This window comes from Pezoporus flaviventris, unplaced genomic scaffold (assembly GCF_033815535.1).
Source record: "Pezoporus flaviventris isolate CSIRO_AGI_PZ_B2104156 unplaced genomic scaffold, CSIRO_AGI_Pfla_v1 ptg000021l, whole genome shotgun sequence".
Lineage (NCBI taxonomy): Eukaryota > Metazoa > Chordata > Aves > Psittaciformes > Psittacidae > Pezoporus > Pezoporus flaviventris.
Window position 1 is genome coordinate 8,982,125 of NW_026892569.1, and position 17,654 is coordinate 8,999,778.

The window sequence follows — 17,654 nt, forward strand, 5'->3', positions numbered from 1 at the left end:
AGGTCTGTACAGAAATTACAATGGTAAGATAAAGGTTGTGAGATGGCTCTGATGGTGCTGCAGTAAGCATAGAGCAGCCACAGTAGACATGAGGATAATCACTATTCCTCAAAGTTTGGATGTGTTTCTCACAGGCTCTGAAATGAATATAAAAACCACGAACAAGGCAACGTGTTAGCAAGTCCCTTGTGCATTAAGAGTTTATTTTATTTTGTAATAGAACTGCACCATTGGTTACTCTGATTGAGGTATTTAGCCAAGATCCAGTCTCTAGTCATTAAACTAACTACACTGACTTATAGTCACGTAAAAACATTTGTACAAAATTTGTCTCAAATAAATACATAAGTTTTGATATTTACGAAAAAAATGTGAGTTGGATACTCTTACAGTAAAAAAAAAAAGAAACAAAAACCAAACCTCACTGTTTCACATATTTTAGGCAAACATTCAGTTTTACAATTAAACACACCCTCAAAAACTGAAGCCCAGGTACAGGCCAAATACAAATGTAGAAACTTAAAAGTGCCAACAAAGAAGGTAATTCAAGTACAATAATGTTAGGAAATATATATATTTATTTCAATCTTCAGACGATTCCAACAGGTACAGGCCCTCAGGCTTTAAATAAGACAAGAAAACATTTGAGATCAAGAACAAGAAACGTTTTGTTCCAGAATAAAATAGAAATTGTTAACCCACCATTTTAGAAACAGAAAAGTCCACAGCAACTTACAAAAAGAGACTTGGGATTTTATTTCTGGTTTGATTATGACCTAGAAGAATCACAACTTGCGTCCCAGCCACCAGGCGATGATGACTTTTCTGTATCCACACTCTGACTGTACGCAGATAGAAAATAGTTGCCCCCTTCTTGGTTTTGATTTGCAGATGAGATTGGGTATGTTCTCAGAAAAGTCTGATGAGTGAGAACATTGAAGTGGCTGAACTGGTGGGACATGTTTAACTGTGTGCTGTAAACCTGGAGATTATGGAAGGGAGCTTGTTCAGCTGAACTGTGGTTTCCTCCTTCAGTAGAGCATGTTGTAGAAACTGGAGTTATTGGCTGTACCTCTTCCAAGTCAATTTTAGAAGTCTTTTCCAACAGGCCAGTTGGTGCTGCAGGAGGTAACTCTGTAACTGTCAGACTGCTTTCTCTGCAGTCTGAACCCTTGGCCTCTGCCTGCACAGTTTCCACATGATGAACATCACTGCAGATTTCTATTTGTGCTGTTTCATCCCCTGAATCCAGAGACATGTCCTCCTCATCCTTTACATCATTTTCTACATTTTCTAGATTAGAAGACAGAGAAAGTTCTATTCTATTGGAATACACACTTTCATTAGAAAAGCTATACACTACTCACAAAGTGTTATGCTTCAGGTCTGCCAAGTCCAGTATCACTTATGTCTTGGTCTTCTGCCACTCAACACACACACGTAACCCTCTGTGTGACTGTCCAGTTATTCTGATGCTAAAGCTTCTGCGCACTGTGTTCATGCTTAGTGTTGGGAAATCCCAACTCCCAGTTCCAAGGGGGTTAATGTCAAACCAGCATCTAAAGTTACAGCAGGTGAGTATTTAATCAGTCAGTTAAAGAAGTACAATTACTAACAGCTCAGTTTCAAGTCCATTCCTCTCCTGAGAACAGAGGTTACACCACTCTCTACTTTCTCAAGCACCCTGCTATGTAGGCTAGGAGCTATGTGTAACATCTACTCTGGTGCTCCAGCCACACTGCTTTTCCCCCATCATTAGACTAGAAAAAAGAATAGCTCTGAGTTGGGGTTTCCTTGCCAGGGGCAGCGTTCATTACAAGTGTACAGGCACCCTATCCCCAGGCCCTCCACCCCACACCATCTAACTCAGTAAATAGCCTTAAATGTGTTCCATATTACCTGATTGGGTTCTGTGAGCATCAGCAGGAGGAAGGCTGTTCTCCTCAGTGACTGAGTTGTGATACCCAACGAGACTTTTAAAATTGTGCATGAAGTCATCAACAGCAGCAACCACTATTCCATTATCAACATAAATCGAAAGTGGTTTGAGATTCTTTTCTAAATACATAAAAGATTTTGTATTAGTATTTGCACCTGTTGTCAAAAAAAAAGGAGAGAAGCAGTCATTACTTTACCTGTTAAGAAAACAACGTGTCTCTGCTGTATGTTTTGAGCCTGAAGCCTGATAAGACAGTCCAGTTCTGGGGCATTTCGAGTCTGAGAGTCACAGTTATGGTAGGACAGAATCTCAACCAAGTGCTGCTTTTGGTAGGTGTTCAGAAGGCTCAGCAGGCTCAGGGCATTGGCATTCATCCTATGATGGAAAAAGTGCGCTGTTAGATACTTGATTTAAGCTTGGTCTAAATACGAAGTCAAAACAGTAAGTTCCACTTAACTGGGTGCTGGAGAGCATAGTTAAAGCTGAAGCATTTTAACAATTAGTAGTTGAAGAACACTACTTACCTCCCCAGCTCTTTAAGTTTCTTTTGTATTTTGCAGTGGACCTTCCACTGCCATTTCCCATCTGGGGTATTGAGCTCCTCCAGGAATTTTAAGAACTGTTTTAGTTTATCTGTTTTGGAGATATTGAATAAAAGTTACATTTTGTGGTATACAAACTGAACATACTGCTTCAGCGTACACATAAATCTTGCTGTTTTAAAAGTGTAGTTATACAACTATGAACATTGGCCCAAGGACTCTGGGTTTTCTTCCTAGCAGATCAACCAAGAACAGTATCCCAAAACCAAGGTGCTTTTTTTGCAAGTCAGATGCCTAACAGTGGTATCTGCTATGTAAAAGCTGAATCCAGTCAGAGTCTGACTTGCTAAAACAGCTGTTTAAAAACCTAGTAACTCTGTTAAACTATTCCATTTCAAGTAAAGATAAAATGGGGAAAAAATGTAGGTCTTCAGTATTTTTTTCCTAGCAGATTTGTGGAGTGAGTAGTAGGGAGTAACAGGTTCCACATAAGTAACTACACCACACGTAACTACACCATCTAACACAGACAAGATCCTCAAGTCCCCATGTCTCCCAGAAATATGTTGTCCAAAACATCCACCAAGGTAAGGAAGAGACTGAATTAACTGAAGCTCTCCAACAACCTCACAAAATTGGAAATTAGAAAATCTGATTCTTCCCTGTGGTGAGTGTGGCACCTCTCGCCATGTACTGAATTGTTGGGCTTTTATAGCTTCAGGAAGCATCCCACTTACCTGTAGTGATGGACTCCGGATTAAGGACAGATTCGTCTGACACAACAAAACCACCAGACACAAACAACTCATTGTAAGTGTGATTTTTCACATCGTCCAGACTATCGACACCCGCAAAGCTGACGCAGGAAAGCCTCTTCAAAGTTACTAGGCCAGGTATCTGTTTAAAACGTTATGAAGCAGAGATGTACACCAAAGCTCATACAAAACCAGGAACTACAGAACTTCCCTACTGAGTAGTAGCAAATATCAAACTGCAAAACACATTTTCAAAGAGTAAGAGAGTTCTCTTGCCTTGGGAGGTGCTCTCAAAAACACTGCATGAATGAGACAGTGGCAGCTCTCATGCTTCTGGGCGCTTACAATAATGGCTTGTCCTATCCAGCCCAGGCTCCTAAACCACAGCTGCTGGGAATGCCTACAGTAACCTCACTTGCCATTGCAGCATCACGGAACTACTCAGGCCTCTCTACAACTTTACAACTACTAAGAATAAACATTCATTGGCACATATGTGGAGGTGGACAGAGTTAGGGGACGGACAAAAAGAAGTTACCTATCATAAGCATTTTTGTTTCTTCAAACAGCAGCTAAACACAGGGCATTGTTTAAATCCTGTGAGCCTGGCTCACTGTTTCAACAACTGCTTTCTATAGTAGACATTTGTTTTGTGAAGTACCTTATGGATGAGGTTGGCGATGTCTTCATTTTGGATAATAATCAACAGTTTATCCAAATCAGCTCTTCTTTTAAGGAACTGTTCTGGATGGCACTCGGTGTTACCTAACTTTGTGAGATATTCCTAGCACCGCAGAAAGAGAAGGTTAGAAAAAGTGAACAGGTAGTTCAGCCAAAACCATCCCCACATGATGACCACATCAACTAAGTTTTCCATTCAGGTCACTCTTGGAGAAACTGCTTTTCTTGTCCTTCCCATACATTAGTCAGAAGGATGCAGCACACACGCATCAGCTGTTTCAGCAGTCAGTCGCTCTTTGCACATAAATGGCCAACTGTCAGTCTATTGAAACTGCTCAAGTTTTCAACTAAAGCCAGAAGTTTTTATTACTTCACTTTCAAGTTCAATCTTACACATTTAAATACAGAAGAACAGTGACCTCCAAAAATTACCTGTACTATTAGCTGGACAGAAAGGGAAAAAAACCCAAAGCATCTATTTCTCATATATTCTTTCTAAAATGGTACCATCACATTTTTGCCCTTATCTTCCCCGCACCACCCCCGCCCCCACTTAAGGCCACCCCTTGGCAGTATGTTCACAAAGAGCCAAACTACAGCCTTGTTCTGTTTTCTGACTCTAAGCAACGGACTTCCATAAAAACTTAATATAAGCAAGACTACCTCAGAAGCTCAAAGAAGAAATGGGACAGGACAGCCTACTTTCACAATTCAACCTCTTCTGAATCAAGATTTAGACTACCATATGTTTGCAAGTCCAGCTTTATACACTGTGATTTAAAACACGCTCTAGACTATTTTAACATGAGAAGTTGAACTGGAACATACTTACCTTGATTTCTTTGCAGAGAACACTTTCCTCCTCTTCATGAATATAAAATTTCACAGTGTTTTTCTGTACATCTTTAATAATTTTAACCAAACTGTTAAATACTTCAGGTTTTAACTGGCTTATGAAATCAGAAAAGGCTGGCGGGGTTGAAATGCTGAAGTTATCTGGGGATTTCTGTGTCTTTTCTGGCATCTCTGTCAGATCGCCACTGGAAGAGGTCTGCTCATCACATGTCACCATGTCCTCTGTTCTAGTGTTCACATGATCTACTTCCTCCTTCACTGTGGGCAAGCTTGATGCACGCTGCTCACTAGAATCCCCATCTTCCACCGCGTTATTACACAACAGCTCTGGGAGCACCGCCGTGTCAGAGTCCCTGCAAACAGGCAACGTGTTGGGCGGAGGGTTCAGTGCAGCGTTTCTGACCACTTCTGCTGGTTCAGGACTAGAACCAACCGGAGGGGTTTGCCTAATGCATGAAGACGACAAAATAACACTATGCAGCTTTTCGTTCAGCGTCTCTATATATTCTTGGACAGAAACCTCCGATGCCTGTAAACAGATGTATTCAGAAAGTCTCATTATCCTCTCCTGGGCGGAGAACACTGGTGTGGATATACCACTAACATAGGTGATATTCTTTTGCTGCAAAATTTCTTGAATCTTTCTTGCAAAGAGATTATATTCTTCTAATAGTGTAGTCTCTATTACTGCACTAATGGAATGCTTAGTTGCAAAAGGGTGGTCTGCTAGCCCACACTGATCTTCCAGTTTCTCCACTTGTCTTGCATAAAGCTCATCTTCCGTTGTCCCCTTTTGTGTGTCTGAAAATGGAGAGTATGGAAACTGATAATCAGAACTTCTCTGTCTATTTATTACCCGGGGGTCATTAGGAAAGGCATCCTTTGGCGGTAAATACACCAGTGGTTCTTCTGGTGATTTCAGACCTATATAGGAAGAGTTAATCATCACCATCTCATGTTTGAAAGTCACACACAACTGATAACACTCAAACCTCCAAACCACAGTTTTAAAACTGCATTACTGTTGTGCCTCCCCCGCCAATCAACTTAAATCCAAAGACTCAGGTGTTTCTGTTAACTGAGGTACACAATCACAGCACATTTATAGCTCTTAAGATGGTGAGACAATAAAGTCAAAGTTTGCTCAAAAAGCAGAACATGAGCACTTACCCCAGAGATAACATCTGATTATGACAGACACTGTCTTCATTACAAACAAACAAATTAGAAACCAAGCAGTGATGAATTGTTCAAATCTTTTCATCTGGTACTAGGTTATAACCCTCAGACTTCCCACGGGCTTACTGCAGCCACACACTGCCCCGGGGAGTCAGGCTGCAAAGTGTGGGCTGCGTGTCTGATCTCGCCACTGAGAACAGAAAGGTTTGGCTAAAAAAGGCAGGACTCCAGTCCCACGGCAGTTACTGCTACACTGAATAATGCATTGCATGGAGTGCTGAACACCCCGCATCATCCAAACCTCCAAACCCACATCTCACATCATGTCTGCAGCACTCAGTTTTCTTTATCATCCACATTCAAAACTATGGTTTTGCTTGGTTTTAAACCAAATTTAACACTTTGTTGCAAGTAACGACACATATATACCCAGGTATTTCAGACACGTACAGGTATTTCCATACATCTGTCCCATAAACACTTCAGAGGTTTCCTTTCTTAATTTTGAGGGTTTTGGGTTTTTTTTATGTGTTGCATTAATACTCAGTAAACATAACTGTAAGCAGAAAACCACATTTCTGGAAGAGAAGCAGTAACCAACATCATACAGACAGTTTCTAGAAGTGTTCTTTTGGAAGGCAGCTGGGTTTGTAGCCAGTTAAAGTTCTATTCAGTTTCCTATTTGATCACATCCACCCAGATCTAAAAGGAAAATGTCTGCTACCAACAGGATCCCTTTCACAAGGTGACAGGATCGCCTCAAAATTACTTCATGCCACCAGAGCTATACAGAAACCAGAGATACGCTTCCATTTTGCCTTCCTTGTCAATGAAACCATATGTCCTTTCTCCATCCTTCATAGCACACCCTTTGAGTCAACCCAAATTTATAGTTTCCTTTAGAAGCACTGTCACAGATACAAATCAGGTTATTCCAATTGGTTCCACCTGATTTTATCTGAACCTGTTTCTGTTGCCCTGTACCTTCAGCTCTACACCTTCTGCATACACAAGCATATCCATTAGAAGACTGAAGAACTTGGTACCAAATCCCAATGTTAACAGAATAAACTTAATTTTAAGCTCATTTCAGATATAAGGTACCTAAGAAATGTTCTGTATCTCATCCTTCTTGAGCTGCCCAACGCTTACAAGCTACATCACTACTGCAATCAAGAAATACTGTACTTTCTTTCTACATACGATATACTTTCTATAGAAGCAAGTGTTAGTAAGAAGATTAACAGCCATACTATGGCTTTAAATTTGGGGCTGTGTTTGTAACTTTTTACGTTTTAATACAGCTAATCAGATGAATACCAATTTTTAATCATGAAACGTTGTTCTGTGGCTCTCCTCTCTGAACCCCCAATACAGCTGAAAATTTCAAATCCTGAGGTTACTGAGAATAATCAACAACCCATCCACTCCTCCTGATGTGATGGCAAGTTTCTGGAACAATTATAGTAGGAAAAACCTTTTCAGGATATGTATGATTCAGAACTGATTAGCTTTACTCTTCACAGGTTATTATTTAAAGTTTCACAGAAAGAAACAAACTTTGTTTCAAAAACCAAAAGCCTTTGGTTTTACTACAGGGTTTTATTAAAAGCATTCAGCAGAATTTAACCAGAGAGGTATACTGCTGAATATGGAATCCTAAATATTCCCTGACATGTAAACAAAAATGCATTAAAAAAAAAAAAAAAGGATGATTTAAACTAAAGTTACCCGTTTTAAATGAAATTCTCTGAAGGTGGCATCCTTCATGGACCTAGACCTTTGGGTCACAAGGCTTCCCAGAAACAAATGCATGAGCAGGGAGCAAATCCCAAATAAAGACACATCAGCAACTATTTATGTACCTCCTGGCAGGCATGCTAAGGCATATGAAACACAAGGTGCTTGGTGACAGCCAGCAGGGCTTCACTAAGGGGAAATCCTGCCTGACCAATTTGGTGGCCTTCTATGATGGGGCTACAGAACTGATGGACAGGGGTAGAGCAGTTGATGTCATCTACCTGGACTTGTGCAAAGCCTTCAACACTGTCCCACACGACATCCTTGTCTCTAAATTGGAGAGACATCAATTTGATGGATGGGCCACTCGGTGAATAAAGAACTGGCTGGGGCCGCACGCAAAGAGTTGTGGTCAATGGCTCAATGTTGGGCTGGAGACCAGTAACGAGTGGTGTCCCTCAGGGATCGGTGTTGGGACCGGTCTTGTTCAACATCTTTGTCACTGACATGGACAGTGGGATTGAGTGCGCCCTCAGCAAGTTTGCCGATGACACCAAGCTGTGTGGTTCGGTTGATACCCTGGAGGGAAGGAATGCCATCCAGAGGGACCTTGACACGCTTGTGAGGTGGGCTGATGCCAACCTCATGAAGTTTAACCATGCCAACTGCAAGGTCCTACACCTGGGTCGGAGCAATCCCAGGCACAGCTACAGGTTGGGCAGAGAAGAGATTCAGAGCAGGCCTGCAGAGAAGGACTTGGGGGTGCTGGTTGATGAGAAAATGAACATGAGCCGGCTTCAGTGTGCGCTTGCAGCCCAGAAAGCCAGCCGTATCCTGGGCTGCATCAAAAGGAGCGTGACCAGCAGGTTGAAGGAGGTGATCCTGCCCCTCTACTCTGCTCTCATGAAACCTCACTTGGGAGTATTGTGTGCAGTTCTGGTGTCCTCAACATAAAAAGGACATGGAACTGTTGGAACAACTCCAGAGGAGGCCATGAGGATGATGAGGGGACTGGAGCACCTCCTGTATGAAGACAGGCTGAGAAAGTTGGGGCTGTTCAACCTGGAGAAGAGAAGGCTGCGTGGAGACCTCATAGCAGCCTTCCAGTATCTGAAGGGGGCCTACAGGGATGCTGGAGAGGGACTCTTCACTAAGGACTGTAGCGAGAGGACAAGGCGTAATGGGTTAAAACTTAAACAGGGGAAGTTTAGGTTGGATATAAGGAGGAAATTCTTTACTGTAAGGGTGGTGAGGCACTGGAATGGGTTGCCCAGGGAAGCTGTGAATGCTCCATCCCTGGTGGTGTTCAAGGCCAGGTTGGACAAGGCCTTGGGTGAGATGGTTTAGTGTGAGGTGTCCCTGCCAATGGCAGGGGGGTGGAATTTGATGATCTTAAGGTCCTTTCCAACCCTAACTATTCTATGATTCTACAATTTATAATTTCAAACATACTTTTTTTTTCCTCATAACATTTGTACTCTCCCAGTTGCCTGTGTAATCTGTCAGTCAATTGACAGACCCCTGCATGAACTCCCACATCGAGCATCTATGATGCAGTAGTTTTTAGATGCTTAATCATCTGGTTAACTAGTTATCTCAGCAACCATATCCTCATGTGTATGCTCCTCCAGGAGTAAAAGAAAGAATGTTCCATCCAAACAACTTCAGAGTCTCCATACTCTGTAACTTTGCAAAATATCAGAACAGCTTTTTGACGTTTGGCCCTGAAAAGTGTAGAAAATATCATCCAGAATCACCCCATCATGTCTTTAAAAGGCCTACGAACACTGTGAGGGGAAACCTGCTTTCCTAACCCTCCTCCCACCTCAGCCAAACAAGCAAGAGAGCTGCTGAGCTACACAACTGGATGGAAGAAAGAGATGTCCAAGAGACAGATTCCAGCGTTCCTGGAATATGACCAGAAATCACTCAGTTTGTACTAGAGAGAATGCAGTTAAAATTCTACTTGGATTTAGTCATGATTTGATTTGTAGCCTTGAATTTAGAGCTCTTGATGACTATTCCTACAGCCCAGTTTTCACATGCTTCAAACTCATTCTGTTATGCTCTCCCAAGACTTGACACTGTTGACTCATCAAGAAGTAGAACAAGATGCTTCTTCCACATGATTATTTAAGATTTAAATATTTAGGCAGGAGAAAGACTTGGAAGCACTTCCAGCAGAAGAATTTGATGCAGCAATAAGTGGACTACTTTCTATGAGAACACATTTTTCATTACTTTTCTGGATTAGAAGGTGCAGTTATCTGCCTATCCAATCTGTCAGCAGAACCTAGCAAGTTCAAGCACTGAATTCAAAGCAGTTAATGTACTTCACCAGACAAATACTCAAATATTCACATTTCTACATTATGTCAGTATGCACCCAAAGCAATACTCTCCATCAGTACCTGTTTTCATCCAGTGGATTTCTGCATTAACCAAATATCAGAAATAACTACATAGTACATACACCTGTGTACCAACATGTAATCCAAGAATGGGATCTATGAAAAGTACAAACCTTTAGAGCAAGTTTTCTCTCACTATTTGTAGCAACAGAAGAGTTAAACCCATCTTACCTGTAATTGGAATAAGTTTCCAGTGCATTCCAACTTCTATGTTATTTGAGTTGGAACGCTGCCTGCGATGAACATGCTCTGTAGGTGTAACAGGACAGGGACTGCAGTCTTCATAACTACTTATACTTCCAGTGCTTGTTTCCTAAAAAACAACAGAAATTCCCAGCTCAAAGCTCTTTCTCCTTTGGTAGCCGTTAAGCTTTTACATTCTGAACAGCTGACAGCAAGAACACACCTGAGTTCACCAGATACTGGCAATCTTGCCATCAATCAAGTCAGGTCAAACTTGGGAGATGTTTACATGTGGTACTTATATATTTCATTCACCTGTTTGGCCATTTCTGAGACAGATGGCTTTGCTGATGGTGTATCATTAAGTAAATAAAGCAGTCCTGACCACCTGCCTTAGAGCAGAGAAGCTGGGTGGGGCAGGGAAGAAAGGAGGTAGATAAGGGAAAAAAATTAGGAAAACTGCCTGTTCCTTTGCCTTTTTCAGGCTCTTATCTTGAAAGCTGATTAAAGCCATGAGATGTTGGCATTACTGAGGAACTGCCTGCAACTAGCGTGTTAAGTACTTGAACAACCCTATTTCATTTCACATTCCAGATGGTTAGAAGCAAAACAGCACAGAGCACAGGGTAGGACAAACCCTTTCATGACTTGGAAACTGGGCTTTGTTTCTAAGTATTAAGAATGGAGATCGTAGAACAACCACTCTACAGAGTATGGTGATCGAGCAAGCAGCTGGGGCATTCTGAATCCTAAGGACAAGAGCCTTCTTCAAAGGGTATTCTGCCAGTTTTATGCTGTCATGCAAAGCATGACATGTATATGGAACACATATACACCAAGAGGGAGCAAGGCATGCATTTAAATGCTCAAAACCTTTGAACTCTGCTTCCACCAAAACAAAATAAAGCCAATTCCCCAACCACCTTTAACATCCACAGAGCACTTCAAACCTTCCACTATGCACATTCCTTAACACTTTCTCACTCAGACACTGCTGATATGGATATATAAGGTGTCATATCCAAACCACCATCTCTGAGGTTTTCTTAATTTTATCACAGAGAGAGTAGACATAAGGAACCAGGAACACATCTATTGTTTAGAATATTTCCATATATGCTCCTACCAAACGAAAAAGCTTCTTCATGAAAATAGTACATTCATTATTTCCATCTACCTACACGGCAGCTGCACTTACTTTTAAATGTAGTGTCTGTTCAAGGCCTACTTCATTAGCTGAAAGCTGGAGATCCACGTCAACAGGGTAGGGTAAGCATGCCACGTCAGTTTCCAGTATCCCTGGGCTCTGTGGGTCCTTAAAGTGAAGATTTTCAGCCTGAGCAGTATTATGAAGCTCATGATCATCTCTGTCCTGTGCTGGAATGGATTCATACTCATATTTTTGTCTCATATCCTCTTCATCACTGCTTAGTCCTAAAGTTTGATTTACAGACCGTGCCAACGATGAATCCAAGTGTCCTGCATTAGCTAGTGTTTCTAAAAGCAGTTTAATGAGGCCGTGTGGGTCAGCAACAGCAGGGTCGGGTACATCCTGCTGCCTCAAGTCAGGATCATGTCCACCAAGACCCGTATTAATTGAGAAAACAGCATGTGGTGAGTCCAAGGTTGTTCTGCCCCCTTAGAACAGGGAGAAGGAGGGAAGAGTAATCCATTATTAACCTTTCAAAGAAAAGCAAAACCAGATTTCCATCCCCCAACACCAGCCACATACCCACAGTCTTTACTACTCAGCATCAGTTCATACACTACACAGGCATCTATTTTCTGAACAAAAAACTTTAAACAGGTAGATGTTGATAAAAAAGCGGTTTCTAAAGCTAACAGCCTCTCCCAGGTAAATAAGTGTGGGGGGGAGCGGGTTAGGTCACTCAATAACACACTATTTTATGCCTTAATAGAAGTCACATACCATGATATATGTATTTTATGGACACCCTCTAAATGTCTCCATCGCTTGTTGAGAGAAAAAGATTAGTTTGTGTAAAATATTTACTTTTCTCCGTGCTATCACTGTTGTTCCAAAAGCTGATGAGTATCTTAACATGTAACCTCCTAAGTTATCTTAGACTAAGCACAAGTCTAAAACATCCTCACACCTATTTATATGAAACATAACTTTAGAACAGGGCTGTTAATTCTTACCCTCATCCCCTTGGATGCGTTAAATACCACAGGTATTTATTCTTCTCGGGAAGAGACAGGCCAATGAACTACTTGTAGTATACAAGTACCTGATGAACCCCTAACTCATTTATCACATGTGGAAATATGGAATAGCTTAAGAGCTGTTTGACTAATAAAAATCTGATCATGTTTAGATACTTAAGATCGGATTATTTTAGGTAAGATTTTTTTGCAAGACAAATAAATTACTTATAGGGTTCTATAAACGTGGAATTCAAACCACAGACAGATGTTGCAGGTTTGGAGCCTCTAAAGGAGTTAAGTAAAAACTCAGTTTTAAACAGACACTGTTCTGATTACAGCCAGGTAGAAATGCATTCACGTTATTTTACATTAATCATCAATGTAAAAAGCCCTGAAGGTTCACAGACTTCCAAGCAGAAGGAATCCCAAGATCTAGCACGTAGCCTACCCTCTGTCTCTTCCATCTCCACATGCCGGTATCTTTTGTCCCTCTCAAAAGGGAAATTTATTCCTAAGATTAGCCACTTCATCTTCCAAAGTGATTCACATACACAAGAATGACCAGTGCAAATTCCACCATTCTGGGCCACTCTTCTCCCCCAGGTTTCCTCCTTCTGAAGGAGGCCTGGCTCATTGCCTTGGGAAAAGGGAAACAGAGCAAAGATTTGGGCTTTTTTTTCCCCCCCCACAAGTTTCAGGTGATAGCTGTGATAATTATCTGAGACTCAGATGGAGATGATTTCATATACACAGCAACTCAATCGTAATCCTATTAGGTTGTTTCTTCAGTCCCACTACACACATTACTGGCTATTTCAAAATTTAACTGTGCTCATGCTGAGAAGTTTCATTGTCCCCTTCAATCAAAATTTAACAGGATTACAGCAATCCCTAAAGTCAAAGTCTGCAAAAGACATTATGATATCAAGTCTGCTTAGTACTCTATAGGAGAAAACAGAGTTCCACAGCTAAGCAAGCTCTAGAAGTCTGCCCTCTTTCCAAAGAGGCAGAACAAAAGCAGCTTCCACAACAGCTGCTAACTTGCCTCCTACAAAGAGGAAACCTACATAAAAATCAACTTGATCTCTGTTGATAGATCTCAGGTCAATGTCTAAGTGAACCACCATGCATTAAAATATCCACAGTATGTAACAAACGTTCAACCTATACAGATACTTAAATATGCTTTAAATTGCAATGTTTGAAGAGGAATTCCAAATACTGACTTACCTTCGTACTGACAGGTATTCTCTGCCGATTCACACATTTTTAAGTATTTCCTCAAACTTCCAGACTGTTTTTCCAGCTTCCTTTTCAGATTGCTTCTATTTCTAGGGTCTTCGCAATCAGAATCTCCACTTGTGTTTTTTTTCCTGCTCTGGATTAAGTTAATAAGTTCTTTGAGTCTATCAGGATCATAATCTCCAGAATGAGAGAGTTTTCTCCTGGCTTCATATTTTGCACGGATTCTTTTCCTTATTCTTGCATTGGCAAAATCAGAGTCTTCTCTGACTTCGTAATCTGAGATGGGACTGAACTGCTGATATTTCTGATTTCCTTCCATCAGCTCCACAGCTCTAGAAACAGGTAGTTGATATGCCTCACAACCAAAAATATAGTTTTGCAAGGAACTGTCAATATGAGATTTATTTTTTGGAGCAGAATAAAGAAACTTTTTTTCATCCAGCCGTGATTCATACCGATATAATATAAATTCTCTGTATTTTCCAGAGCCACTACAGCCTCTTTTCAAATACTCATGTATATACTTTTCCACAACAGCATTGAAATCTGCAGTAGTGTCTTTACGAGACTGGATTAAAGCAAAATGTAGAGACTGAATAAACTTTGTGAATTCTGGAATGATTTTCTGATTTTCGTGCATGGTAGCTGAATTTTTCTGTGCTCCAGATGGAACGCCTCTTTGGGCTGCCATAGGAGAAAAGGGAATTCACAATTAAAATCAAATTATAAAGTTATAAATAAATTATGACTAGTTAGCAATATTCTGCATTATACATATTTGGTGAAAGACAGTTTGAAATGACTGTGAAGAAACAGCCCAAAAGCCAGGAGAATGATTTTTTTTGGAGGGAAGGTAACCATCTATAAAGCCTAATTAAAAGTCAACCTACAGACAGTCATTTTCACAATTCTGTGGTAACCTATATATACATATAGGAAACATAGATACACGTATCATTGTGAATATAAACCACTCCAGTGATGCTTCTACAAGGCCACTTCAAAGGCTTACTATGAAGCAACCTAACAGCCTCCTGCAAGAAACAAGGGAAAGTATTACTCCTTCCTATGCAGTCCTGATGCATTCATGCTGCTTCTAAGCTCACTGGACCCTTCCTTACAAAACGATTCAGCTTAGTAACCCAGCAGAAACCTACACAGCTTTTTCCATTCCTTTCCAAAGCAATACAACTCACTAAATCAAAGAGATGCAATTGGAGAAATCTGACCCTCCTTCCAATCACTGACTGAAACTTTTCATTCAGCCACTGGAGCACCCTGAAGACTCAAACCAGTGATTAACCTTGTGTGAAATGTCATCTTGTATCATATTCACTCTTATACAGTCTAACATGGAGTGAATTTTCCCAATTGTTAACTGTATAAGAAAAACATAAGGGGTTATTAAAATCAGAAAGAGACATAAGACCCTAAGAAGCTGTCAGGACGTCGGGCAAGAACTTATTTGTAAAAGTGAAATACCTGGGAAGAGCTATGTCTTCATAATATCACTTCTAACTCACAGCAGTGCAAAAAGACTGCACTCTGCTGCTAGTAGCAATTATTGCAAATTTCAACTGTAAAAGATTAAAGCTTGATCCCAAAGCCAAGTTCCTGGAGTCATCTGTGATTACTTCATTGTATCATTATGTTCTTTTACTCAGGTTTTGGTGCATAGCCCAACGCAAAAAAAAAAAAAACAAAAAAACTCCAAAAAACCAAACAGGTACACTGAATGAAGACTTAGATGTTCTGACATTAAAGAAAGCCCTCAAACCTCTTAAGTGCAATGCTACTGATGCTCAGTTCTACTAGAATATACAGTCAAGACACTGGAACAAAGTTTTGCTTTCTCAAACATGAACAAAAAGAACCTAAAATATGTTATTTAATAATTGCTTTCATGAATAAATGCTTTTTGAACACCATCACCATGACCATAACCAATGCAAACTGTTATTCCTAGTTTAAGATGACAGAGCATAAGACTACAGGGTCTTCATCACAATCTAAACTACATTTAAATAAGCATGTACGCACCACTCTTAGCAGTGAACAAACTTACCTAGGTTCGCTACACCTCTAGGTTCTGGGAACAGAAACAATGCATGCAGCATGCGAGGCCGTGCAGTTTGATAGTCTAGAAGGCAAGAAATAAGACCAGTTGAAAGGACCACCACTGTGCTTCAAAATCTGGTATTCAAAAACCCACTTAAAGAAAAAAACAAAACCAACTCAAAACCAAAAAAACCCCAGATATGCATACCATAAGGGGATATCATTTGCCAAGGAGAAAGAAGAAAAAGGAATCCTCTGTCCAGAAGTGGCTTCACAAGAACCTGTTTTCAACCAAGAAAAGGATATGGTATCAAGCACAGGTATATGTTCACTACTAATACTCTTACTGTTTACTACTGGTAAGCTAAATTTTATCATGGGCAGAGAAGTGCCCAAGAATATGCCAGCTAAGGAATTCCAGTAAGATCACAGATCTTGCAATGCACCTTAATTAAGAGTTAGTAAAATTATTTTTCAAAACAGGAATAGTAAAATCTGTTGCACTCACAAGTTTCTCTTTCTCTAGTTTGTGAAGTAAACTCTCGAAGTGACTACCAGAACGGGACTTCTCCACAACTTCATACAGGCTACAGTACATACCATTCTTCAACACTGACACAATACAAAAGGTAGAGAGAGAAGGTAAGAAAAAAACTCAAACAATACTGTAACTCAGAAAACTCTTTAAAATTCCAAATTGTAAAAAATTAAGCTGGAATTACCTTCTCTTGCTCCTACGTAAGTTTCTTTATACAACAGCGCTGGTGAAATTTTTTTCTTCAGTTGATCAATGCTCACAACTTTCTCAACCTCCAATTTCTCTGGACTGGAGAGGAAGGGTGGGCAGAAGGAGGAAAAAAAAAAGATAAAGATCTCTTTACACACCACCACCCCCCAGTCCTACTGTCATTGATCAAGTAAGAACTATTCAATATATGCTCTTAAAAATCAGTTCCTTGGACTATCTCATGAGCCAGTGGTGTTCACTCCTGCAAAAGGGGGGGGGAAACTTCAAAGGAAAACCTACCAACCACCAAAAAAAAAAAGAGGTGCTGAAAGTATTGCGTGCATGCACTAAAAGCAGCTCTGGACACACACGACTCAAGAGTCTAGTCTGGCACACTTAAAGTGTCTAGTCAGTGGGTATTTTAGATTTTCACCTGAATACATCCAAAATTCACCAGTCTCTACTAGAAAGAGTTTTAACAAACCAGGATTCTAAACTTACTGTTTAAATGGTAATACTCACAGCTTGCATGGAAGGAAAGGACGCGCTGCTGATTTCAAGGAAATGTGGCACAAAAGTTTGCCTTTATTCCAAAGCTGTCCCCTCCATAATGTATAGTTGTATTTATCTAAATTAAGATAGAGAAAGGAAGATTAAGTGAAACGCTTGCAGATTATAATAAATTTTACTGAATCTTTCTGTATTTTGTGTTTGTTTGTGAAGCAGCTATAGGAACATCTTGATTTAAGAAGTTTAGCCTTTATGTTAGCATGGGTTGCTGTGCTACTTGAAATCTAATGATGTGTTGCTTGAAGTCCCTGTTCTCTGTAACATGTTAGCCTTAGTCCTTACTCTCTAGACCATAACCAGAGTGCTAGGGTCTACTGTATATAGGATGAGTTAATGTGACAACCTGGCAAGGTAGATATCTAGCCGGCCAGCCTGGCAACAGGGTAAGATTAGGGTGTCCTTTAATTGAACTGTTCTCATTATATTCTCATTATACTATTAAAAAACACCCAGGTGAAGACCCTTCCTCTGTGCAAATCACTAACCAATCACTGTAACTGGGAGTACACTACCTTGTAATTTGTGTATATAAATGTAACAACAAAATGGGCATGGGGTGTGCTTGATTTGTGGAAACTCCACCTAGCACCCAGGGCTGTA

The 17,654-nt window shown here is 40.5% G+C and overlaps 1 protein-coding gene across 4 annotated transcripts in view; it reads right to left on the reverse strand.

The window, feature by feature from the left end:
- Positions 1 to 171: 171 nt before the first annotated feature.
- Positions 172 to 17,654, reverse strand: part of TASOR (transcription activation suppressor) — a 32,423-nt gene continuing 14,940 nt past the window's right edge. The window contains exons 9-23 of one of the 4 annotated variants that reach the window (XM_061455885.1): positions 17,007 to 17,112; positions 16,480 to 16,583; positions 16,266 to 16,369; positions 15,966 to 16,038; positions 15,765 to 15,839; positions 13,685 to 14,383; positions 11,484 to 11,923; positions 10,274 to 10,415; positions 4,750 to 5,573; positions 3,898 to 4,020; positions 3,219 to 3,378; positions 2,464 to 2,572; positions 2,136 to 2,314; positions 1,900 to 2,058; positions 172 to 1,293 (exon numbers count right to left, since the gene is read on the reverse strand). In XM_061455885.1, coding sequence (XP_061311869.1) covers positions 770 to 1,293; positions 1,900 to 2,058; positions 2,136 to 2,314; positions 2,464 to 2,572; positions 3,219 to 3,378; positions 3,898 to 4,020; positions 4,750 to 5,573; positions 10,274 to 10,415; positions 11,484 to 11,923; positions 13,685 to 14,383; positions 15,765 to 15,839; positions 15,966 to 16,038; positions 16,266 to 16,369; positions 16,480 to 16,583; positions 17,007 to 17,112 — 3,821 coding nt within the window. In that variant the 3' untranslated portion in view covers positions 172 to 769. Of the gene's footprint in view, positions 1,560 to 1,899; positions 2,059 to 2,135; positions 2,315 to 2,463; positions 2,573 to 3,218; positions 3,379 to 3,897; positions 4,021 to 4,749; positions 5,697 to 10,273; positions 10,416 to 11,483; positions 11,924 to 13,684; positions 14,384 to 15,764; positions 15,840 to 15,965; positions 16,039 to 16,265; positions 16,370 to 16,479; positions 16,584 to 17,006; positions 17,113 to 17,654 lie in introns of all 4 variants that reach the window. The other 3 variants (XM_061455884.1, XM_061455888.1, XM_061455887.1) reach the window with 3 other exon arrangements.